The sequence below is a fragment of the Choristoneura fumiferana genome, chromosome 2 (assembly GCF_025370935.1).
Source record: "Choristoneura fumiferana chromosome 2, NRCan_CFum_1, whole genome shotgun sequence".
Classification (NCBI taxonomy): Eukaryota; Metazoa; Arthropoda; class Insecta; order Lepidoptera; family Tortricidae; genus Choristoneura; species Choristoneura fumiferana.
Window position 1 is genome coordinate 9174497 of NC_133473.1, and position 25815 is coordinate 9200311.

The following is a 25815-nucleotide window of genomic DNA, read 5'->3' on the forward strand; positions in this document are numbered from 1 at the left end:
AAATGTATGCAGAATCGGTAATTTTGTATGAAGGGTGGGCCAAATTTTGTGCCGCTGAGTATATTTTCCAAACTTAAAAGACAGATCAAGTGCCCATTCAAAAGTCATTCACTTATTTTTATATCACATCCGTATTTGGGTGACAGAAATCCACATCTGTAGGTGTACGTAAATATAGCGTAGGCAGGTACACCAAATTAGGACTTAATCTGCACAGAAGATTCGAAGCAAATTGGCAAAAGATACAAGGTTTCGTTTTTTTTTTCGTTATGATTACGAGATAGACACAGAATCCTAAAAAAATCCAATTGAAAATAATATAAAATCTAGTTGCACACTTAAAATTTTAGGTATGCTGGTAGATAGGTACTTTAAAAAAATAAGATGGTTTTATTAAAGCCTTGAGTTATAATTATAATTATTTTTGCAGGTTTGGCTGAAGAACCTTGAAACGGAAATGCGTTCATCTTTAAAGAATATGACACTCAAATGTGTTGTGTCTGACTCTCTACCCGAACAAGATCCGTTTTCTCTACCAACACAGATACTCTGCCTAGCACAGAATGTCCGTTTTACCGAACAAACTGAGAAAGCCATTAACTCGAAGGGTCTGCATGAACTGAAAGCTAATATCGAAAAAGAAAGTTTATATTACGCTGCCGCTGAGGCCGAAGACGATAGCGAGCGCCAAAAGCGGCAAGCGCTCATTTTACAGTGCGCCTATTATGATAACGTAGTCCGCACCCTTATTGATAGTAATGTCGTTTCGACTAGTGATTGGCTGTGGCAGAAACAGCTAAGGTATTTTTTATTTAACCTGATGTAGTCAACGAAATTGAAAACTAGATGCTCTCTCACTGTTATTTTTTTAAACAATATCACAAGACAAAGTAAAGCAGCTTATTACCTGTTTTTCAGACTTCCTGATATTACAGCATTTACTCGTAATTCTATCAATTTAACAGTTTTAATCACACAGACGTTAAAAGCAAGCACCTTTATCCCTCTGCTAAATTGTTAAATTTTAAGAAAGCGTGCGCCATGTAAATAAAATAATGTAATATTGACTGTCAGACCATTTTGTTTCACAGGTTCTATATCTTGGCTTCCAAGGAAGTGGTGGCTAAAATGGGTTTAGCGCAAATTTCCTATTCATACGAATATCTGGGTGTGAACACGGGCCAGTTTGTTCGCACTGAACTAGCTGACGAATGCTTTTTGATTCTGACTCAGGTAAATACATTGCTCTTTTTCATTTGGATATAAACAGTTGTCAATAGTTATCAATTTATATTTGCTTAAATCAGCTGAAACATTATTACGTATAGGTAGCTGTATTATCAAGCATTTTTCGTATCATACCGTACCTTTCACTTCCCTATTAACGTGAGCGGGTCGGAATTTCTAACTCCGAATTTAAGTAGATAATCTTAGTCTTTATAAGACTAAGTAATAGTCGGGTATAAACTTAATCAGCCCTAAGTAAGTATAGTAGGTACAGTCGAATTCTTATACTTCTGCATGAAAATCGTACACGTCAAATTGAAAAATCTATTTTTTATTAAAAAAGCTATTTACTAATATTATTATTAGTGACCCCCTCCAAAATTACAGGCTGCGAGCGCGCCTGTTACTAGATAACTGTTTATTGGTTTCAGTCATTGCATCTTGGTTTGATGGGTAATCCCTTCGGTCCTGCTGGCACCGGAAAAACTGAATCAGTAAAAGCTCTGGGTGGATTGGTTGGTCGCTTAGTTTTAGTGTTCAATTGCGATGAGGTAAGTAGTAGTTACAAATAGTTATCTGTACCGCATTTTATGCAAAATAAACATATTTGTATTTGTATTAGTGGTTTATTAAGAACTAGCTGTTGCCCGCGACTTCGTTTGCAAAGAAAACTTTATTGCTTTTTATGGGAAGTATGCAATTTTCTGGAATTAAGCTTCCCTGGTTTCTAGTAGCCTTTGGCTTATCGACGTTAGTGGGAAAATCAATTGTTCTCCTACATACATGATTATTTCAAAACATTAAAGCACCAGGGTAGGATATCTGTTTCCTTAAAAAAAGATCTTAAAGATTCACGCGTCTTCAAATTATTTAATTGCTCTAATTGCTCTCATTTGAAGAAAATTGACTCATGTCTGCAGCAGATCCCCATAAAATAAGGCCGTACGAAATAATGCTATTAAATAAGCAAATAACCAACCGTGCCGTCGCCACATCGGTTAGCAGCCGTATTTTCCAAACTGCAAAAGCAGCAGAGCTCAATCTACCCGCGATTGCTGTGACGTAGGTCCCACTGTTTTAGAATCGAGCGTTATTCCTAAAAATACTGTTGATTTTACAATTCAATAGTTTGACCATTTAACTTTATATTAGAAACTGAATTCGAGCTAGATGAATTTATCAACGAGATTTAATACATTTATTTCTTAGGTTTAGTAACAAATTGGCAGCAAACCATGCATATCACGGACAGGTTTCATTGGGCTCAATGAAGTCGGTTCTTTTCTACTAACCTTGAACAGTAAGACGTGTCGTCAGCAAACATAACTACCCGACTTTTGGCTTACCATATAAGTAAGGTCATTTACATAAATGATACAGGAATGGGGCAAGAATGGTCCTTGAGGCACTCCCATTTCGACCACAGATCCCTCCATACCGTTCCGTTAATCGACCTTTTGCTTTCTTTGTGTGAGGTAGATTTAATGAGTTCAAGCGAGGCCACGAATGCCATAAAAAATTTAACTTACAAATTAAAGTATGATCCACACAATAAAAGCTTTTGAAAGGTCGCGAATACACCTATAGCGTCATGTGATTCCTCCCAAGCTTGCAATATGAATTTAACTAACTATGACCCGCGTCTGTAGTAGACTGCCTTTTGTGAATCCGAACTGCTGTGGATGCATGATTTTATGGGTATTAAAATGCGAGATCATTTGCGTCAGCATTATTTTTTCGAATATTTTGCTAAACGCTGATAGGATGGACACAGGACGATAATCAGAGGGATTATCTTTATCACCTGATTTGAAAATAGGAACTACTTTACTATATTTCATCAAATCTGGAAATACGCCTTCATCTATACAGCTATAAATATAAATGCTAAAGTTGGAGCAACGACATCTAAAATGGAATGTAGAACCTTAACTGAGACGCCCACAAGTCTTCCGTTTTTTTTACTTTCAATAATCTAAAAGTCTTAATGATGTCACAGGGAGAGACATGCCGTAAATTTTAAATTACTTAAGTGTGGAATAGATACATTTTGTTTTAAGAGCGATTCAGCTAACTTTGAGGAAGACGCGAGACATTTTGTCGTTTCGATGGGATTTAGAGAAGTAGGTATTAAACTCGTTAGCTACTTTAACCGCGTCCGTTTCTAATACGTTGTTAATCTTTAACGATATAGAGGACTCCGCGTTCTTACGTCGACCAGTTTCAGTATTTATATTTTCCAAACTGTTTTAATTTTCATCAGAGGACTTAATTTATTAGTTACATGGGCTGCTTTTGCTTTATTATATATTTTGAATAATTTAGAATAATCCCTGACATACTGGTGAAACGTTCATCAGTGGTACACGATTTCTTATCATAAGATCATATAAGACGTCCCTACTCCTACGTATTCGGGTTGTAGCCCATTCATTGAATGATAGTTTGTTTCCTATTTTAATACGTTTTTACTACACGTTTTATCGTATTCCTCGCATACAGTATTTAACAATATCTTGAAATTTTCGTTTGGATTTTTAGTATTTACTTTTAAATTGTTTACTTTTTGCGCGATGTTGTTTTGAGACGGTCAAGTCTTTGTTTGTTCAACGCCTAATTTCTATGGTTTGATTAAACACGCCCTAGCCCGAGGTAACTTCACTGTTTGAGCTTTATGATCCGATCGTACTCCATTGATAACAGCTTTTTCTAAATACTTACAAGTTAACAAATGTTGTCAATACATGTGGCCGAAGTGGTTGTGACTCTGGTGGGTTCATTAAATAAGGAATTTAAATTAAAAGATTTTAAAACAGAAATATAATAAACATATGCAGCATGTTAAAAGACAAATATCTATTTGGCTGACAGGTAAAGCTACGAGGAAACCGAATCAATCTTACAAAGTACATTAGCATCATGTGTACCTTGAAAGAGAATTTACTGCTCATTTATTACACATATCAGACACACGCTCCAAATACGCTTGTTATGACTTAGAAACTATATACAAAATAATATTACTACCTTAATCTACACATGGGTAAACCAAACATCTACTATTATTTTCTAGTTTATTATCTAGTTGTTTAATTGAACTCTAGAATTTTTTTTTAGCATAATACACGCTCTTGTTCAAGGATATAATACAAGTTGTTAAACTTCAAAGGATATTTGCTTAAATCAGCTGAAACACATTACGTATAGCTAGCTGTATTATCAAGCATTTTTCGTATCATACCGTACTTTTCACTTCCCTATTAACGTGAGCGGGTCGGAATTTCTAACTCCGAATTTAAGTAGATAATCGTAGTCTTTATAAGACTAAGTAATAGTCGGGTATAAACTTAATCAGCCCTAAGTAAGTATAGTAGGTACAGTCGAATTCTTATACTTCTGCATGAAAATCGTACACGTCAAATTGAAAAATCTATTTTTTATTAAAAAAGCTATTTATTGCCCCTAGCCGCGATGTCTTATTATTAGTGACCCCCTCCAAAATTACAGGCTGCGACCGCGCCTGTTACTAGATAACTGTTTATTGGTTTCAGTCATTGCATCTTGGTTTGATGGGTAATCCCTTCGGTCCTGCTGGCACCGGAAAAACTGAATCAGTAAAAGCTCTGGGTGGATTGGTTGGTCGCTTAGTTTTAGTGTTCAATTGCGATGAGGTAAGTAGTAAAAAATACATTACAAAGCTAGTTATGCTATGTACCGCATTTTATGCAAAATAAACATATTTGTATTTGTATTAATGGTTTATTAAGAACTAGCTGTTGCCCGCGACTTCGTTTGCAAAGAATTACTTTATTGCTTTTTTAAGGGAAGTATGCAATTTTCTGGAATAAAAATATCCTAGATATGTGCATATTAACCAAGTTTATAAACCTAGTCGTTTTTTTTTATTCGACTGGATGCAAACGAGCAAGTTGGTCTCCTGATGGTAACAGATCACCACCGCCCATAAACATCTGCAACACCAGGGATATTGCATACGCGTTGCCAACCTAGAGGCCTAAGATGGGATACCTCATGTGCCAGTAATTTCACCGGCTGTTTTTCTCTCCACGCCGAAATACAACAGTGCAAGCACTGCTGCTTCACGGCAGGATTAGCGAGCAAGATATTGGTCGCCATCCGGACGGACCTTGCACAAGGTCCTACCATCATCATTCATTCATCATTGGAACATGGTCACACATGGTGGAACTAAGTCAGACTTGGTTTTTTTACATAGGTAACTTTGGGATAGTTACGGGCCTATAATTGTCCTTATATGGTATTCGATGACATAGGTAGTCTTTTAAATTGCAATCAGATCCCTACTAAGTCTAGATGCTCATGAATATCTGAACACGACGCGTGTGAACGGCGGCGACTGTATACTCACAACCGGACAATGAGTAGGTAAACTTACTCCCAAAGCAAAAGGTATAATTTTTATTTATCTTAGCAATCTGCAGTGTCATTTTTTATTTGCAAACTTTTCTTAAATTGAAATTCAGAGCATGACTTATCGTCACTTCTCGCTACTTGATATTGTAGGCAATGGACGCAGAATGCATGGGCCGGTTGTTAAGCGGTCTAGCACTCTGCGGCGCGTGGGGCTGCTTCGACGAGTTCAACCGTCTGACCGCCGACACCCTGGCCAACGTGTCGCATCAACTCGCCTCGCTGCTGCAAGCTATGCGGGCCGCCGACGGCCAGAAGACGGCGCTGCTCAATGGGAAACAGGCTAGTCGATCTTCGTTTACTTGTGTTATCGTTTGTTCACCTTTTTAGGGTTCCGGAGCCAAAATGGCAAAAAATTAGTCATGACAGACATGTTTTTCTATCTGTCTGTCTGTCTGTCCGTCCGCGGCTTTGCTCAGGGACTATCAATGCTAGAAAGCTGTTATTTTGCACGAATATGTATGTACACTATACCGACAAAACAAAAAAAAAACAAAAACAACACAAAAAACAACAAAAAGAAACAAAAAGGGGGGGGGGGAAGGTGAAAGGTCGGGTCAGGAGTACTGTAAACCGACGTGCATGCATGAAAAGATTGATGAATGTAGAGGAAGCGAGAGTTGTATGCCAGAATCGTAGCAAGTGGAAGGATGTAGTCTGCCTACCCCGTTGGGAAAGAGGCGTGATTTTATGTATGTATGTATGTACTATACCGACAAAATAGTACAATAAAAATAAAAAATAATATATTTTTTGTACCTCCCATAGATGTAAAGTGGGGGTGATTTTATTTTTGTCAAGGTATAAAATATACATAAATTTGGAAGGTTCCGTATAAAATACGAAATCCTTAGAAAAATATTATAATTTTTTCGTAATGGCTACGGAACCCTATTTTGGGCGTATCCGACACGCTCTTGGCCGGTTTTTTTTCTCTTGCTTATAATGGTACATCGCTGCTGACGTCCGGAAAGTAGGTAATGGATTGACGAAGTGGTTTAAATGCTGCTAGGCTTGTAAAGATACGAGTGAATTGTATGTATAGTGATTTTGTCAAACAATGTCAGGAAATAATAAGTATTCGTATTTTTTTTTAGTTATGAGTGTTTTTGTTGACTCGACTATATTGATATAGACAATATCGATCAGCAAAAGTAGATGAAATACGCCTTGCAAGATTTGAACCGAACAAACAACTATTGCGACTTAAAAGCACATAAAAACTCATTTGTTGTCAGGCCAATGGCAGTAGGCACTACTAGACTCCGGTCGTGTATCTAAGTTCAGCTTGCTTTCACAGTTTTCTCTAATAATATGTTTTATCAAGAGTGTATGTAGGTACAGTCGCGAACCGGGGCTGCTGAGCCACTTGCACATTCAATTGTTTGTAATTTTACCGTGTAATGCTAATCTGGTTTATAAATAATAATATTTACTACGAGTATGTAAAATACGGCTAAATTATGAACAGTTGCTAGTGGCCCAACAATCACGGTTCGCAATGTTACCTTGCATAACAATTATGATTGTGGTGTTTCCAGATCGTCGTTTCGGAATGGTGTGGGGTAGCGGCGACCATGAACCCCGTGGGGCGCGGGTACGGCGGGCGGCGCGCGCTGCCAGCCGCCCTGGAGCGCGTGACGCGGCCGGTGGCGATGGTGCAGCCGCGCGGCGACCAGCTGGCGCGCCACCTGCTGGCCGCTCGCTGCGTGCCCGGCGCCGCGCCGCTCGCTCTCGACCTCGCCGCGGTGTTCTCCATGGCCAGGTGCTGACTCGTTGTTTCATCTAGCGAACATGTCCTTGGAGGAATAGAAATGGAGTAGCCTTTGCGAGCGTTACCCCTCTGCCATCGTATGCCTGCGCAATATATAAAACTACGTCAGCCGCCATTTTCGACGTACAAATTACTTCATGTTATGAATTATTATTACATAATTCCAACCTTTACGGCAATTAAATTAGGAGGTTTAAAATACCAGGTCTTACATGATTGTAATTAATTTTGGGTCAAAAAAATTGCTCTAAAGTTTTAGGGCGAGTCCCTCTTCGGACTTCCGCTAGAATAAGATGGTGCGCTAAAACCTCTCGTATTTGATCACAGTGCGTGCTACGCCGTAACAGCAATTTGTTCAACGTGTGGGTCACTAGGGTACGATTATTGATGCACAACCTGTAATAGTCAATCCGAAATGAATCGATCATGTACGACCTGGTAATTCAAACCCCCTAATATTATTGCCATACGAGTAGATGTAATTGGTAAAGAGCTTATGATATTCCAGCCTACTGCTAAGCGGGCAGCGGCACTACGACTGGGCCTGCGCGCGCTGAAAGCAGCGTGGGCAGCGCGGCCGCCGCGCTCGCCGCGCGCGCGCACTCGCCGCTGCGGGAACAGCGCGCGGCGCTGCGCAGAGTGCTCATGCTCAATAATGTGTCCAAGCTCACCAGTTATGATGCAGAGAGGTAAAAGATTTCCATAGTATTTTATCGGAAATGTTTGTAATTATCGTGCTCTCTTAATTTGTTTTAGTACTCATTGTACAGCCGTACATTTTTAATTTTGACAGTTGTTTTTTTATTTATTTAAGGAGAACCAAGAGCCAAAAACATGATCGATATATGTAGCAACACAGAGCCAATTACAGGATCCCACAGATAGTTATAGTTTACATGTTTAAGCTTAATTTCAACAAGGTGACGCGCAACATATGAAACGCCACACTTTGATAAACAGAACACCACAGAATTCCAAATGGAATTCCTATACTCCACAACACAGTAATAATTTACTTTTTCTCAAAAATGTCCGTAAAAGTTGTCATTATTCTTTACATATCAGAAGGTGAAGTGCATAGTTTATGGTCAGCGAAAAATTAAAAAGTTAAAAAGATTGCAGGCGCGCTAGCTCGACAATAATGAATTAGCGCGCCTGCAATCAAGTCACTTTTTTTTTAAGTTAAAAAGGCCATGGAAATGTTGGCACAAGTCGTATACAGCCAAGTCTAATGGCCGGTATCAGATATTTTGTTGGAACTCCGGACTTTTTTATTGGGTCTGAAATAGCTTGTGGTGTTTTCGGTGGAAAAATACACCTGCAGTTTATTTTTAATGAAAAAAGGCGGAAAAGCATAAGAAAAATATTGGTATAAAATTAAATTGTATAATATATTTTGAGAAAAAGTTTATTCTATTTCAGAATTATTCACCATTTTTGAGAAAAGCTTTATATTAGTCTCGGCTGGAATAGCAATTGCTGGCTTCGTATTAGTTAAACGGACTCGCAAGCTCGTCCGTTTAATACTCATACTCAGCCAGCAATTGCCTACTTCCAGGCCACGACAATAATCTACTATTAATGGATATGAAAAACTCACTCATATTATACAATATTATTGATTGACAGTTCGGGTACCGTCGTATTCCGATTGAGATCCAATTTTTCTCGATGGAAAACCATTATGCATATATATGTAAGATACTAGCCATTACTCGCGGTAATAGACATAGACTAGAGTTTCATGAAAAGGATGTGACTAGTCTTTAGCAAAAGACCCTTTTCTGTCTGTAATGTCCCCGTTAGGTAGGGCCGTAGAGTAGGTCCCCACCTCTGTGAGGAAGGAGGGATATGTAGGAACTAGGCTGTATACCGCTGGCAGTGGTAAAACTGACCACCTGGCAGGTTAGATTAATCTAGTTTTATATAAACTGATAGGTTTTTTATATTATGTTTCTAGAATATAAACTTTAAAAACAGTTTGACAGCGGTATACATGCCGGAGCGCAGATTGCTCCCGATAGCCTAAGCGGCTGTGCTATGCTATGTAAATGTATTTTTAAGCTCTGAAATAAATCCAAATGATTGAAGAAGTTGTTATTTTGAACTAAGTTTAAAGTCACGCGCTTGATCCCCAGTACCTAAGCTCTTACCTAGTTACAGTCCCCACAGTACATTATTTTTTACAAAAATTAAAGTTTTAATAATATGTAATACTCATATTAAATGATAGTATATCGGATAACTCACGTCTGAAATCGAGTTTAGCTGGACATGTTTCTGCCTAATTCGTAGCCCTTCCTGTAGGAAGTTGTGCGCCGGTATTAGTTTCGTCGGGTAGTCGCGCGAGTAGAGCGGTGGCGCGCAGTGCGCGTGTTGCAGTAGCCGCCGGGTCGCGTTGCTCCTTGAGGAAGGGCTACGAATTAGGCCGAAACATGTCGAGCTAAACTCGATTCCAGATGTGAGTTATCCGATATACTATCATTTCATACGAGTGAGTCTCACGGTAGTTTCATGCTCAAAATATCTTTTACTGCTTACAAATACAGCAAAACTCAACTAAACCTAAAAAAGCAAGAAGCTCACAATACTTTTCGTTTTCTATTACAGATTTGAAAACATTTTATCTTTAGTGTTTGCTGATGTCCCTAAAGAAGAATATACAACGGACCCAATTAGTTCCGCGATTGAAGCGTCCGTTGATTCCCTCGGCCTTGTGCATAGTAAGCTACAGGTATGAAATCTTTAACAAAAGATTAAGGGGCTGGAACGAATTAATGTTTCCCATGACATGAATTTTTAGCGCATAACTTTTTAAGTTAGCTTGTATTGATAAAATGCAGTGTGAATTTGTCTGTTTCCGATGATTATGAAGTCTTTGATTTAGTTGAATTTTTTTTTAGGTGCAAAAGTGTATTGAGCTCCATGAACAGCTACAACAAAGGATGGGCGTTGTGATTGTCGGCCCTCCGGGATCAGGGAAGACCACTATCAGAAAACTCCTTAGAACTGTACGTATTATTTGTATTAATTTTAAAAAAAGTTAAAATCGCCCTTACGTTATAACATAATGTTAATAATGTACGTAAAATGTGTACACTAAATGAAGTGTTAAAACATTATTACAAAAAAAATTTCACTGGCTAAAAAAACTATGAAAATAATTTTCTACCAGTTTGAACTCGGTACTTCAGCACGAGGTAGCAGGAGTGATAGAAGCCCTATAGATAGTATGCAGTATAAGGACTATTAGGTCCACTCCTGCTGGCTCTTGCTTATTTTCATATCGTCACTACTTTGAAAAAAGCTCGTATCTCAAAATTGATACTTTTCTAATTGAACTTTACAAACATTATTTCAAAGGTCAATTTTGTTGACGTATTGATTTGAGATACGAGATTTTTTCAATAGCTTGATGTAAACTGCTCGTATTATTATAGATAACTCAAAAACTACTGGTCAGATCTCTATCAAATTTAAATGGGACATGGAAGCACCAGCTTTCAAATAAAAAAACCGGCCAAGAGCGTGTTGAACACGCCCGAAATAGGGTTCCGTAGCCATTACAAAAAAATAAGTAAGATTTTTCTAAGGATTTCGTATTTTGTATGGAATATTCCAAGTTTAGGTATATTTTATACCTTAGGCTGCTATTTACTCTTAAACTACAAATAATTCTCAATAAAACTTAACCGTTATAGTTTTCCTTGTAAGTTTGATATACTTACTACCATCCTGATTTTTTTTCAAATTTTTCCACCCACCGGTTTAGATTTTGGAGGGGGGGGACGCCCGATTTTAACGAAAATTTGCACTTTAAAGTTGAATATTTTGCAAACATATCACTAAATCGAAAAATCGTCTGAGCAACCCCCTAATGGTTTTTAAAGACCTATCCAACGATACCCCACACTACAAGGTTGGATGAAAAAAAACACCCCCACTTTACGTCTATGGGGGGTAATCTAAAAAAAATTTTTTTTTTCAATTTTTTATTGTACCATTTTGTCGGCATACTTTACATATATATTCGTGGAAAATTACAGCTTTCTAGCAGTGATACTCCCTGAGCAAAGCCGCGGACGGACAGACAGACAGACATGGCGAAACTATAAGGGTTCCGTTTTTGCCATTTTGGCTCCGGAACCCTAGAAAGAATCATCAAAATCCGTTCACTAGAAAAAGTGCTGAGTTAACAGACATAAAAAAATACAGTCGAATTAAGAACATCCTCCATTTCTGAAGTCTTTTAAATAACACTGTGATTTTTTTTGCAGGCTCTAATACAACGTGGCAAAAACATAGTGGAATATACGATATGCCCCAAGGCGATGAGTCGCAACTGGTTGCTCGGTCACATCGACCACGATACTAGGCAGTGGACAGACGGTGTTATATCCGCCACAGCGCTGGAGGTGTCTAGCCAACCTTCCGGTATTCACGTTGCATTTTGTATTTACTTCTTTTTGAAAAATAATATTGGGCTAGTTCCATATTCTGTGCGAATTTCTAGAAGTCCCTGATTTGCGTAACTTTATGATACACAAGGTACAGTCAAGGGCAAAGATATCGACGCGGCCAAAGGTGCAAAAATATGTATACACGACTTTATGCACTTAAGATTAAGGCCGTGTATACATATTTTTTCAACTTTGGCCGTGTCGACATCTTTGCCCTTGACTGTACATGCCTGTGAAGTTATAAGTCTCTAGCTCTAGTGGTTAACACTATGAGTGGTCTGTTAGTTAATCAAGATACTATTTTAGATAGGTGGGTATCGATGCGGATTTAGTTTAGTCAAATCAAGAAATCTTGACTAAAACATATGTGAACTATCCTGTAGCTAACTTAATAAAAATGCGTTGCGTTTTTCGTTTACCGTATAAATTCTGCTTGCAAAATAACCTAACCAACAAAAAGTTGGAAAACCCCCGACTTTGTCGCTTCAAAGTTCAATATCTCAAAAACGGCTGAACCGATTTCGATGCAACATGTCTAAGAGCCATCGCTAGAAAACCTGATTTCAAATAAAAATAACCGCATTCAAATAGGTCCACCCGTTTAAGAGCTACGATGCCACAGACACACACACACACACACACACACACACACACACACACACACAGACACACACAGACAAACATAGTCTAACTTATAATACCCCTCTTTTTGCGTCGGGGGTTAAAAATGCATTTCAAGGGTTTTGATTATTGGTTTTGTCATGATTTAGACACGAAAAATATTGAATATCACTTTTTTCAGAATTTGGGACTTTTATTATATCATGTCTAATTAACGTATTGCTTCTTTCAGATGTGTGGTCCTGGGTAGTATGCGATGGCGACGTGGACCCCGAGTGGGTGGAAGCCTTAAACTCGGTCCTAGACGACAACCGTCTCCTGACGCTGCCTTCAGGCTGGCGCATACAATTCGGCGCCAACGTCAACTTCCTCTTTGAAACACATGACTTGCATCACGCATCGCCTGCTACTATCTCTCGAATGGGAATCATACTGATAAGGTTAGGCTCCTATTTATTATTTAAGTAGCTTTTTACCCACTTCCCGTGGGTAAATAAATTTGACATTTAGTATATTTGATGGCGATAAAAAAAATATTGAATCAGGCGTTACTTTGCGGAGATCCATATCAATTAACTAAAATAATTTTCTTGCTAAGCTTATGCAAAATATGCGTGTTCATGCAATTCCTCCACCTCCACACTGTAAGAACACACAAATCACACAAACCTAGCTATCACCACCACCACACCACCGACCACTGACGTCAGTGAGTTTTAGTTCGGCAATAAAAAAACCAAGTAGGTAAAGTTTGTATTTCTGTTATCAGTGAAGAAAGCAGTTGTGCTCATGAAGTTTTAGACAACTGGATGCGAAAGGCTGAGTTCGACGTTGAAGTTGTGAGGGTGGCGCTTCCGTTGCTACAGCAAGTCATTATGAAATGCGTGAATTGGTTCAGTGGCCATAGATCGGACGTTCTTTTGAAACTGTACAATTTGTCTATGGTAAGCAACAATCGAATAAATATTTGGAACTAACAGTAAAATTGGGTTTTATTCCAAATCTTAAATTTTAATAATTACCTCTCAAATGATCTTTATGTGCTGCCTGTATGCTAAATCATCATCATCATCATCATCAGCCCGAAGACGTCCACTGCTGGACAAAGGCCTCCCCCTTAGAACGCCACAATGAACGACAACTTGCCACTTGCAAGGCTGACTTTGCAGGGCTAAATAAATATCTATAATTCATATTTTGTATTTTATTTATTTCAAGGTTAATAGTATCTTAACGCAGTTCGAATACATAGCTCAGACAGAATTGAGCGGTGTGCACAAATCGCCAGAGGAACTAGTTTATATGGCGGTAGATCGTGGCGTTGGAAGCGCGATCAAACCGAACGCTGTCGACGCTTTCCACGAAGAGGTAGACTTTGCTGTTGCTCAATATATTTATCTCTAGTTTTTGCTAGCACTTAGTCTTGGTTTACTTCATAGTACTCGACCCTACGAATAAATAATTATTTTTATTCGTAGACTCGACTGTATTTCGTGTAAACTTCTATAGGTGCCAAATGTATGTAATGTGTGTTTTAAACCTTCTAAATATGTAGCTTACACTCAACGTAAGATTAACTTTGTATATTCAGATGGAGTACCTATTAATGGCAGACCCGTGTGAAAGTCTATATTCCTTTATAATCTGCACAATGCGTTTATTTGTGCTTTAGCAGTTTTCACGATCTCTTGTCATAATTTTTCAGATGTCAGATGTGCTAGGTCCGCCACTCTCGTACCCGGTTGTAACGAACGGATGGGTGACGGAATCACTATACATGTCACCGCGACTAGCGACCATTGAGCCTATAGTACGCGCCTGCGCGGCTTCGGACGACTCGCACCTGCTTATCATTGGACCTGATGCTTGTGCAAAAAAGTATGTTTTATCTTACGTTTTGACTTTCCACTTAACTATGGTCTGTCCCAGAATTCGAGATACTAAATGACAGTCTGAAATGTCAAACGTAAAAATAATGTGGCCAGCATAAAGGAACAGTGCTGCTCCGTGATTTCGGTTTCGTAAATAACCGATAAAATGTTTATTTTACGATAGCAAAAATAACATTAATGCATTCAATATTCTACTTTCCATTTTACTTTATCATACGATAAAGTGATGAAATCTAAGCACAGGTAAAAATACAGTGTTCATCACTTAGTGCCAACGTAATAAATAACACAGATGCTACTACTAAACTAGAAAAACGAAGTTCGTATGGCACCATCCCTTTCACTCGCGTATTGAATGAGATAAGCATCAGCGGGACGGCAACATACGAAGTTCGAGTTTTGCATTTCGTAGTCAGGGCCAGCACGGCTACTACGAAATTCGAAAATCAAAGTTCGTGTCGTTCCGTCCTTCTGACACTACTATTTAATTTAATACGTAAGTGAGAGGGATGTTACGGTACGAACTTTGATTTTCGAATTCCGGAGTAGGCCCTCAGATATCACACAACGTCATTGTTCATGTTTTCGTATTCAAGTGTATTCAACCGATTTTCGTTACTTTACTCGTATTGTCATCGGATGTGATCAGTGCGTTTTCTCGTGTTTTTATTTTGATATTCATATCATAGAATAATAAATCAATATTCATTATTCTCATATATTTAGTTAATGTAAAACTTACTTAGAATGAAATTGAAACTTAAACATCAACATCTATAAAAAGTCGAAATATCTCGAAAACGGTCGCATTTTTATTAGACCTATTTTACCTTTTCTAGAATGTCCTAAGTGACCTACATTTTAGTACATCACGGATCCGTTCATATCTTAATATTTTACGACATACATACATAGGTACCTACAAAATCTTTCGGTAATAACCGGTTGAGGCACATCACTATTTATGAGACGCAAAAAACAGGTAACACATGAAACGTCATTTTAGTATCTCGAATTCTGGGACAGACCATAACTATTAATGTGCCTCTCGTCATATTATTTTATTGTGGTTAGTAGAGTATTTTGAAGTTGGTACTTTAAGTACTCCGACTTAGCGATGTAGCTTCTACTGCTACTGTCTGCCTGTACTTTAGTGTTCTTATGAAATTAAACTTTGAATTACAGTTTATTGGCAGAGTACGTCCTTAAAGAAAGTAGCGGGACTTTGATAACAATAGATTGCACTCCAATATTGGAGCCTACTGACATTATCGCTGAGCTGAAGAGGGTAAGTCTTTTAAAGTTTTGACGTATCTCTTTTCTTGGTTACACAATTGAAATGCAAGCATTGCTAAAGTTTGGGTTGTTCGTGAGATCTTAATACTAATGTCAGTAAATTGTCTTGTTGGTTAGAATAATGTGGTGCGCTCGGGAGGGCGCGGCAGTAACACTCGCTTCACGCTGCTGGTTCGTTCTCTGCATCGTGCTGCAACAGACGCCTGGGGAACTAGTGCAGTCCACTCGTTTCTTCTGCAGGTAATGAACTACAGTTTTATGAACATTTTTTGCCTGTCTTGTAATACACAAAAGGCATTAGATATAAAATACCTTTGCATAATTTTTGACACAGATTTTTCTTGGAACATAATATCGTCCCCTTACAACCAGAATCGCTTATCTGCATGAAATGTAGTTTCGAGAAAACGCATTTAAAGGTTTGCATGCTCTAAAAACCTATAAAAACTAGTTATACTAAAAGCATCTCTGTGTTTATATTTAGATAATTTATCCCTTAATAGGATAGCGCTATGTTATTTACTCTATACTCGCGCTGAGTAGCTTAAAATAGGGCTTTTCTTCAAAAGGTAATGCAGATAAGCGATTTTGCCTGTTGACACGTTTTTTTTTTATCTTTCAAACTAGCAAGTTTACGCAGATATATTGGATAAACTATCATTTTAAGTCCAAAATTGAAGCATTTTTTCGCCGAATACAGTGTTAAAATGCTTACATGTTTTATACAATTTAAGTTTTTAGTTAAGTCTCAGCGCAAATAAGAGGTATTGGCTGTACACAAATCGGAATTTACCTCTTAAGCGCGCTTAATAGTGCAAAATATTTCTAAGATATTTTGACTCTAGGCTTTTTTTCTGTTTTTCTAGCTTATATGCAATGTAGCATTATTCTGTTTTGTTTTTATCATTCAAAGACATATAACTTGTATTTTTCGAAAGAGTTCCATCAATCTATTTCAACAAATAGGTACCAAATAGCCCAAAAAATTATAAATAAATGAAAACTAGCGAGCTAGTCTTAAATATAGTATTATATTTCTAGTATATGTGAGATATATTACGTTATTCCTTTAATGTCATATGTGCTGCTTAATACATTTAATTATAGAACTTTTGATTACATGCATACAACAAAAAACATATTTTATTCAAACATTTTAATAAAAAGGCACTTAGCGTCTCAAGGCTCAAAGTAACCACTGAAACAGTCATGGAAAAAGAACCGTAATGGTAATAACCATCAGCCTTCTTCTTCATCAAAACGATAACGAGCATGGATATTCAGGTTTCGATGAACTAAATAGAAAAACATAGGTATAACCAGATCCAGCAGACCGTCGAAATGAACCGCGAGTGTCATTTAGATACCTACTATTTACTACTTCGTATCGTAGGTACGTCGTATCAATGAATAGCTTATCACGGCATAAAACATTTACGTTGTCACACATTTTCATTGTTTAAAGGTAATATTTTTATCAATTACGACATGTCGTCTGACTTTTTGAGTTTTGATACCAGGCCTGTAACTTTGCAAACCAACCGTCGAACAAGACAAGGCAACAGAAAATCGAATCCAAACTCTGTTGAACCTCTTTCAGTAGAGGAATTTAAACTACCTGCATTAAAAAGCTATACACTAATCCACTGCCAATAAGCGCAGCTAAAAAAATGAAGATTTAATTACTTTTTACAAAAAAAATGTTATACCGGAGATTCACATGGCTGTGTTGCACTGGCCTGTGATGAAGACGTTATTGAGCGTGTGCCGGACGTAGTCACAGCTGAGACAAGCAGTGATGAAAAATAACCTTAATGGTAATAATCATCAGTCTTCTTCTTCATCACTGCTTGTCTCAGCTGTGGCTACTCAAACCAGCCATGGATAATTAATATTACCTAAGCCAAGAACAATGAAAATGTGTGACTACGTAAATGTTTTATGCCGTGATAAGCTTTTCATTGATACGACGTACCTACGATACGAAGTAGTAAATAAGTAGGTTATCTAAATGACAATCACGGTTTATTCTGACGGTTGCTGGGTCTGGTTATAATGTTTTTCTATTTAGTTCATCGAAACCTGAATATCCATGCTCCTTATCGTCACCTGAAAGAAAAACACTGTTAAATTACGGAATCGCTGTTATACATAGATCTGTTCACTCACGAAGGCGCGCCCCTCCACAGCTAATTATTAATGTACACGAGTAAACCTCGTAAGTACTTACACATTGTCTTAGTCTTAGTGTGCGTGACTGACGGTACGCTTGCGACTGAAGCCATAAGGACAAGTTCGAGCTACGCACACATAGACTTGTCGTACGGATACGTTTACAATTACAATTCTTATAGAATGTGGAGGGGCGGACTTTCGTTAGTGAACAGATCTATAATTACCTAAATAAGTTTTAACAAATTACTTATTCTATTCTTATTAATCGTGCTTTAAGCGTGTCCGAACCGACTAAGCTAGCCTAGACAAGTGCACACTACTTTACAATACAGCGCGAAACGTCTAAGCGATACTTAAGCGATTTTGGCTGTAGCGCTTCTTATGGTCGAAGCAAACATTGTTACAAGCAATATCGCCTATATTATATTTAGTTTGTTTCGCTGTTGCAATAATTGAAATATAAAGTAATGCTGACAGGCAAAACCTACTAACATTATTTTAGCACTTTTAGGCAGTATCAATTGCATTTTTATTGAAATCTTAACTTCAAAATCGCTTGTTTGACATTAAAATATTTTTGCTGTTGTAAAATAAAAAAAAATGCTGTTTAACCGACGCGTAGTTGTTTTTTGGTTGTTGATTTTTCTTAAAAATCGGCTTTAAGTGAGCTTAAGAAAACGTAACTCGGTATTGGAGTATCGTACAGTAAAACGGGTTTCAACAGCATGTAGATCTTGAAAGTACATTCTAACGATATATTTAACTCACTTTTGCCAAAAGTGACTTTAAGCGATTCTGGTTGTAAGGGGACGATATCCGGTATATGTATGTAATGTCGATTAAGCACATTAATTGTTAAACGACTGTGGAACGCTGTTATAGTAACATCGACAAACTTACAGACAGACAGAGTTACTGCTATCATAATATTAACAAATTCTATTGATTTTGTACCATATTGTAAAGAGAGCGGGGTCAAAGCCTTTAAGTGTTAGCGTAAGTACCATAGTAAAGTAGTTACTTGGGTAAATAAAATATTATTCTTTTTAGTCCGTCAAGTGCGACACTTTAGCATGGCGTGACGTCACACGAAACTTTAACAGGCTATATCTTCATATTTTTTTGTTTGACTAGCTTTTACCCGCGGCTTTCGCAGCGTCAAAACTATTCGGGTGTGGTAGCTGCAATTTAATTTTCGGGATTTTACAAAATTCCCCTGGAAATTTCCAATATTTATATCGTGGTCTTCATTGAGGTTGTGTTGTGAATAACTGTACAAAATTCAAGACTCTTAAACCCAGTGCTGAAGTTTCAAAAATTTCCCTATCCATTCAAATGCAAAATTCAAATTCAAATCATTTTACTCAGTAAATAGGCCGCAATGGGCACTTTTACACGTCATTTTTTATATTACCAGCGCTTTCCCCCAGAATCAATTGCCAAGAAGAATGCGTCGCAAGAAAACTTGGCAGAAAGTCATTTTTTTCAAAAATAAAATAATTACAAATAAATACTAAAAACTACAGTAAAACAATTAAAGAAAAAATACGAATAATACTAATAATAATAATAATAACAGGGATGTATGGGGTCCCTTAGTTTACAAAACTATACCGTGGGAATATCGGGATAAAAAGTAGCGTACTTATGTGTTAATTCCAGACATACGGCTACCTACATCCAAATTTCATGCCTCAAAGCCTAGCGGTTGTTATTTCGACATTTTATTCCTAGGTATCCGTGGTAATAGGGTCAAAAAGTCGTCTATGCGTTTTTTCTAGACATCCAGCTTCTACATACCAAATTTCATGACTCTAAGCTCAGCGGTTAATATATCAAGATTTTATCCTATCCCGTGGGAATATCGGGGTAAAAATAGATTATGTGTTATTCCAGAGGTCCAGCTACCTACTTACCAGATTTCATGACTATAAACCCAGTGGTTGTTATTTTCGTTGTTTCCAGATTTATCTATCCCGTTGGAATATCGGAATAAAAAGTAGTTAGGCTATGTTTATTCCATAATTTCCACTATCTACATAACATAATTTCAGGGCTCTAAGCCCAGCGGCTATTAGTTCAAGATTTTATCCTATCCCGTGGATAAAAAGTGGCCTATGTGTTATTTCAAACGTCCAGCTACCTACTTAATCAAATTTCATGACTCTAAGCCCAGCGGTTGTTATTTCGAGATTTTATCCCTATCACCGTGGGAACATAGGGGTAAAAAGTAGCCTTCAGGTTTTATTCCAAGATGTTTCAGCTATCTACTACCAATTTCAGGCTCTAACCCAGCGGTTATTAGTTAAGATTTTATCCCTATCCGTGGGATACAAGTAGCCTATGTGTTTATTTCAAACGTCCAGCTCCTATTATCAAATTTCATGACTCTAGCCCAGCGGTTGATATTTCGAGATTTTATACCCTATCCCGTGGGAATATCGGGATAAAAAGTAGCCTAGTTTTATTCCAGTATGTTCAGCTATCTAAATACAAATTCTTTCCAAATCCGTCAGCCGTTTCAGCGTGAAAGACGTACAACAAACTTACTCACTCAATCACATCATCACTTTTTTGTTTGATTGACAAACAAAAAATGTGTCCAATATTGTTTTGATAATCTAAGTGAGGGACTAATTAAATATTTTAGAAAACTAGCCTATTGTATGTGAGTTATATCCCATGTTTATTTCCAGCTGATGAACGAGTCCGGGTTCTGGTTCCTCGGCGGCGAGGAGGAGGGCGGCATGCAGTGGTGCGGGCGGGGCGCGCGCGCGTCGTGGCCACGGCCGCAGCGCCGCCCGCGCCGCGCCTCGCCGCCAAATTACACACACTATTACTGCAGTAAGTGATCCACTCTACAGTCACCAACACCAATATCTGACACAACAAACCGTGCATAAATATTTGAAACGACTCTATTTCTAGGGCCTATAGGACGTGTTAAATATTATTGCATTCTCCACTGTGGCAGATATTAATGCAGGTGATGTACCCAAGGCCTAGCCGCTTGTCCCGTCCTGATTGTCCTTAGCTGTAATTTTGTTCCGATTTTCTTTTTAACTTTCCTGAAGTTGAATGATGATGATGAGATATGTGTATAAAAAATACGAATGTTTGTTCTCGAGTCCTTGTGCGTTTGTTATTGATTTTAATACATTTAAGTATGGTTATCCGTTGCTTAGTAGGTACACATAACCAAGGACCGGGATTTCTCATAGCAAAAATCAAACGTCAAAGGAATTGAACATACGTTTTATCGACTATCGATAAATATTTCAGCAATTAATAAAACAGAAAATAGTAGGTACTTTTAAAATAGCACTTTTTAGGTTAGTTACAATTAAAAGCTTGAGCTGCTTCAAATTAACTTTACATTTAGAGCAGTATATCGTTGAAGAATCTTCATTGTATTTTTATAAGTAAGGGATGTTTTTTTATCCATCTGTCAATCGTTTTTCTTTTAGGATTAACCATTTATTAACACGGGAATGACTGAGAAAAACTCAAGCGACATAAATGTCATAATATGTGACAATGACGCGATTTATTTTATTTTAATATGATATTTAATGGAGATGAAAGTCGCTTATCAAAGAGGTCAAATGTTACAGAATAATGTTAAATGCGATAACAAGCGAAGAGTCGATTCGATAACATCGATAACTGGAACAGTCGATAAAACTTATGTTCAATCCCTTTGATATTCGATTTTTGCTATGAGAAATTGCGCTCCTTGCACATAACCAAGCTTTGCTTACTTTGAGATTAGGTCAAAATTGGTGTCGTCTCCAGTGATATTCGTTTCACTAAGCAAAATAAATATTGCTGAATAGTGTTAATCAAGTCGTTATCTTGTTTTCAAGGGAACCGGACGATGACGAATTATTGGAACTCGCAAGGGTGTACCTCAGACAGAGCACTGACAAAAGTATTAATGAAACAGACGTCTACTCTCTGGCTGCGAGCGTCTTATCTATGTTCAAAGAGGTATGAACTTTAAGCAAGAAAAGCAAACTATTATCTAAGATCCCTGTTAGACTAGGTATATTATTATTATTACTGATACTACTATTATCATATGGAACTTCAGGATTTAATACAATTATTTTATGGAGGCCGCTGCCAACCGAAGCAACTGGAGGTCTGTGGGGGAGGCCTATGTCCAACAGTGGACGTCCTACGGCTGAGATGATGACGATGATGATGATGATGATGATGATGATTTTATGGAGTAAATACTTGGCTCGTTAACCTTTTTTGCAAAGACGCGAAGCGAAATACGTCAGCGAGCCACAATTACGTCGCAAACGTTCCGCTAGAGGCGCTGTTCGTGTTTCCATATAAATTGAGATTTTAACGTGAACGCGATCGAGACTTATTTTGTAACCGAAAACTTACACTAGGGGTACTGAATAAAAAAGTTACCCCTGTTTAACTCTGACAACCTCACTGAATCTATCCGTACGTCACATACACTAGAAATCTAATCATTGACATGCCAAGTACGTTTATTTTTAAATTTAATATAAAATCATCTTCCCAGATTACTGAAACATTCCAATCTCGTCCTCACCACTACTGGACTACGTCTCACTTCAAGCAATGGTGTGGAAACGTTCAGTTGTATTCATCAACTAACTTGACGGAATTAACTTTGGTAAACAAGCTTTAATTTCTAATTAGTTATGTATACTAACATTCTCTGTTGTATTTTATCGAACGTGTAATGTTTTAGGCATTGATCTCAGAAGCAAATAGCATATTCAGGGACAGACTGGTTACAGAAGAAGAAAAAGCAAATTTCAACTTAATATCTAAGAAATACCTAAAGGGTACTCAAATCGAGGGGGTATTCTTCACAACTAAATTACGTAGTGACGGTGTTTACATGGAAGCAGTCGATCACAGGGAATGGTACCAGACTACTCAGAAGTACATAAACCAATGCTGTAAGTCTGTTTTAATTAAGCACATTATTCATATTACTTAAGGTCTCGTGAGGTTTACAAATTATGATTAAAAACGGTTATAAAAATGTGAGCTGAATCGTTTATTTATTTTTTGTTTTGGTGTTCTAATAGTAGAGTTGTGTTACAGTGGCAGAGAGCGAACGGAATGTATTTGGTGACAACGGTGCTGAGGTGTGTTTGGAACTAGCAACGTTGTGCCCTGCATTCGCAAGAGCGGTGAGTTAAAAATCCAATTAAGACGCTTTATGAAGCATACGGATCTCTATAGGATCCCTAACAGCATACTCATACTCTTCAGACCACCCTTGTCCGAATTATTTTGGGCCTCACATTATCAAGCAAACTTTAGGAAGCAAGTGTGGATTACGGGCTGCCTGTTGTATTTGAATTTACAGTTCAGGATGGATCTGTTTCTTCATTTTCTTAATTAATCACCCTACATCTATAACAGATGTAAATATATTTGATGCAAAAATGCGACTCACACCTCCAAATGTTTTCTTTGTTTTAACTCTTGATGTACTTTTAGGGTTCTGTCCAACAACTGTGACCGTCTGTCGATCCGGCGGCGGCTTAGCTGTATATGAATCCGCTTATGCTAGAAAGCTGTAATTCTCAAATTTAACGAGTAATAGTCGATCAAAATTAAATTTTGAATAGTTACCGCATCTTGCTACGGAACTACGCAGCCTACACTACGCGTGGCCAGACACGCTCTTGGCCAGTTTTTTAAAGTAGTATTAAATGTTAATCTTTCAGACAAATGGAGGTATAGTGGTGGTGGTGGGCAGCTCGGGCGTGGGGCGGCGCGCGGCCGCGCACATCGTGTCGGCGGCGCTCCCGGCGACACTCTTCACTGTCAACCATGCGCAGGAGTTCAACTCGCAACTCAAAAACGTACGTGTTAAAGCCTTAGTGCACTAAACTGTGCCTAAAAGTGCACATTAGTTCACTTTTTGTTGCCGCCGGTGGTAAAGGCGAGCCAGTTGTCGCAGTTATTTTGAGGAATTCAGTCGTTGTAATTATTGTTGCGAAACGAATCTCCTACCAATGTCAGTATTATCTACACCAGGGATTCCCAAACTATTTTGGGCAAGAGACCCCTTTTCCAAAATGAACTGATTCGTCAGACAGACCATAGACCCCTGTATTTTTTTTCCTATTGATACAAAATACTTACCAATATAAAAACTTTGCAGTTGGTTAAGTTTATGTTGACCCTTGGAAACCGATTTCGACTTAAAGGGGTCGATATCGACCACTATGGGAATCCCTGATCTACACTATATGTCATTTTGGTTTGATTTAGGGACATCATTTCACTCTCTGCTATGGTTTTATTTGAATAGTCGTTCCAAACAGATATTTTTATGTCACACATCAGCGTTTTATTTTGCGATAAGTTTGTTTCAACTTAGAAAAAAATAATTTATTTTAGGCTGTCTCCTCATCAAGCGAAGGCGCTCGCACGCTAGCGCTATTACGGGAGAGTGCGATCGACGACGGGGCGCTAGCTTGTATAGAAGCTTTGCGGCGCGCGCAGTCGACACACGCTATACCAGCGCGCGTTATGCCAGCACTCAACAACTCACAGCAAACGCCACATGTGCTTGAGAGTGAGTCTAACATGCCTATTCCTATTCAAGACATTCTCTGATATTTCTAGCAATCAAGGGTCACCTTAGCCCTGGACTGTACACAAGTCTTCCTTATGTGCTATCATAATTAGGCAATCCTAAAAGCGATAAAAATGTCAAAAAGACCTCAAGATTCTAACAATGATATTGAGTCTGCAGTGTCAATTAGTCCTCGTTATTATGAGACAACGAAAAGACTAGGGTATGGAAGTTATTCCATAAACGTATGACAAAATGTATATGAATTCTAAGGGCCAGTATTACCACCCATTGATAAATTATATTATTATGTAAAAAATAAATGTGATGCCGTCTCTGTTTATTCGGACAAAACAAACCCATAAATTTATCAATGCAATGATTGAATCAGGCCCTAAATCCTTACATTTTTCCATCTCCTTACATCCCGATCGAATGATACTATTATTATTTTAGTAGTTTTTTTGCCAAAAACGTATGCACAAATATGCGCCCGCGAAGTAAATTGATCATTGTAATTTCTACATAGCAGTGCGATCGGCTACACTAACAACGTTTATTTCACTCCTGGTCATTAAATATTTTAGACGTAAAGCGAAACCTGGGTATTGTGATATGCCTCGACAAAGACCAGGAGAACCTCTTTGAACTGATGGAAAAGTACCCGTTCCTCTGCAAAGAGAGCCATCTGATTTGGATGGAGGGCTGGAGCGACGAAACGCTTCGCCAAATGCCACAGCTGATCATTCAGAGGTGACGGTATTTGCTGTATGCACCTTGTGAGGCCTTGGCACTAACGCACAAAACAACACTTTGTAGAATGGTATGATAGAATGTGCACTAATCTGCAGTTGGTTTTAGTTTGGACGACACGGCCGAGCACTTCACTATATCTTGTATCTTAGTAAAATGTTGGAGTTGTTACGCAACATTCATAGCATACAGGGTGTTAATATTTTTTTATTACATAGACTGAATAAATAGTAAGTAATTCGTAGTGATAACTAACTAAATAAATTTAAATGCTGTAACCAAATCGTACTATTTCAGACTCATAAAAGAGAACGTAACAGACACTTCCAAAGAGCAACACGAATCAATCCCCATAGAAGGGTTCGTGAACATTTACTCGAGCCTCGATATAGAGTCGATGCGAGCTCCGTGCCGATACATCGGCTTTATCAAAACATACTTCTACATCGTCAGCCGGAAGAAGGAGACATTGGCGCAGAGGAAAAATATGCTCACTGTATGTAAACTAGTTTTTCAAAAAGTACAAGTTTTTAGAAGATTTTTATTTAGTGATTCAATTTAATGAAGACTTTTTTA

The 25815-nt window shown here is 38.0% G+C and overlaps 1 protein-coding gene across 1 annotated transcript in view; it reads left to right on the plus strand.

Moving 5' to 3' along the window:
- The window catches only part of LOC141445437 (cytoplasmic dynein 2 heavy chain 1-like), a gene marked incomplete at its 5' end in the record, with an annotated part of 87990 nt that overhangs the window by 37978 nt on the left and 24197 nt on the right, over window positions 1-25815 (plus strand). The window contains 25 exon segments of the mRNA XM_074111282.1: window positions 431-801; window positions 1092-1233; window positions 1659-1778; window positions 5773-5961; window positions 7221-7444; window positions 7981-8142; window positions 10064-10187; window positions 10357-10464; window positions 11731-11887; window positions 12767-12974; window positions 13304-13478; window positions 13753-13902; window positions 14240-14412; window positions 15612-15714; window positions 15840-15962; window positions 20594-20654; window positions 20657-20741; window positions 21764-21887; window positions 22444-22557; window positions 22636-22849; window positions 22998-23086; window positions 23630-23767; window positions 24309-24486; window positions 25074-25239; window positions 25537-25735. Coding sequence (XP_073967383.1) covers window positions 431-801; window positions 1092-1233; window positions 1659-1778; window positions 5773-5961; window positions 7221-7444; window positions 7981-8142; window positions 10064-10187; window positions 10357-10464; window positions 11731-11887; window positions 12767-12974; window positions 13304-13478; window positions 13753-13902; window positions 14240-14412; window positions 15612-15714; window positions 15840-15962; window positions 20594-20654; window positions 20657-20741; window positions 21764-21887; window positions 22444-22557; window positions 22636-22849; window positions 22998-23086; window positions 23630-23767; window positions 24309-24486; window positions 25074-25239; window positions 25537-25735 — 3897 coding nt within the window.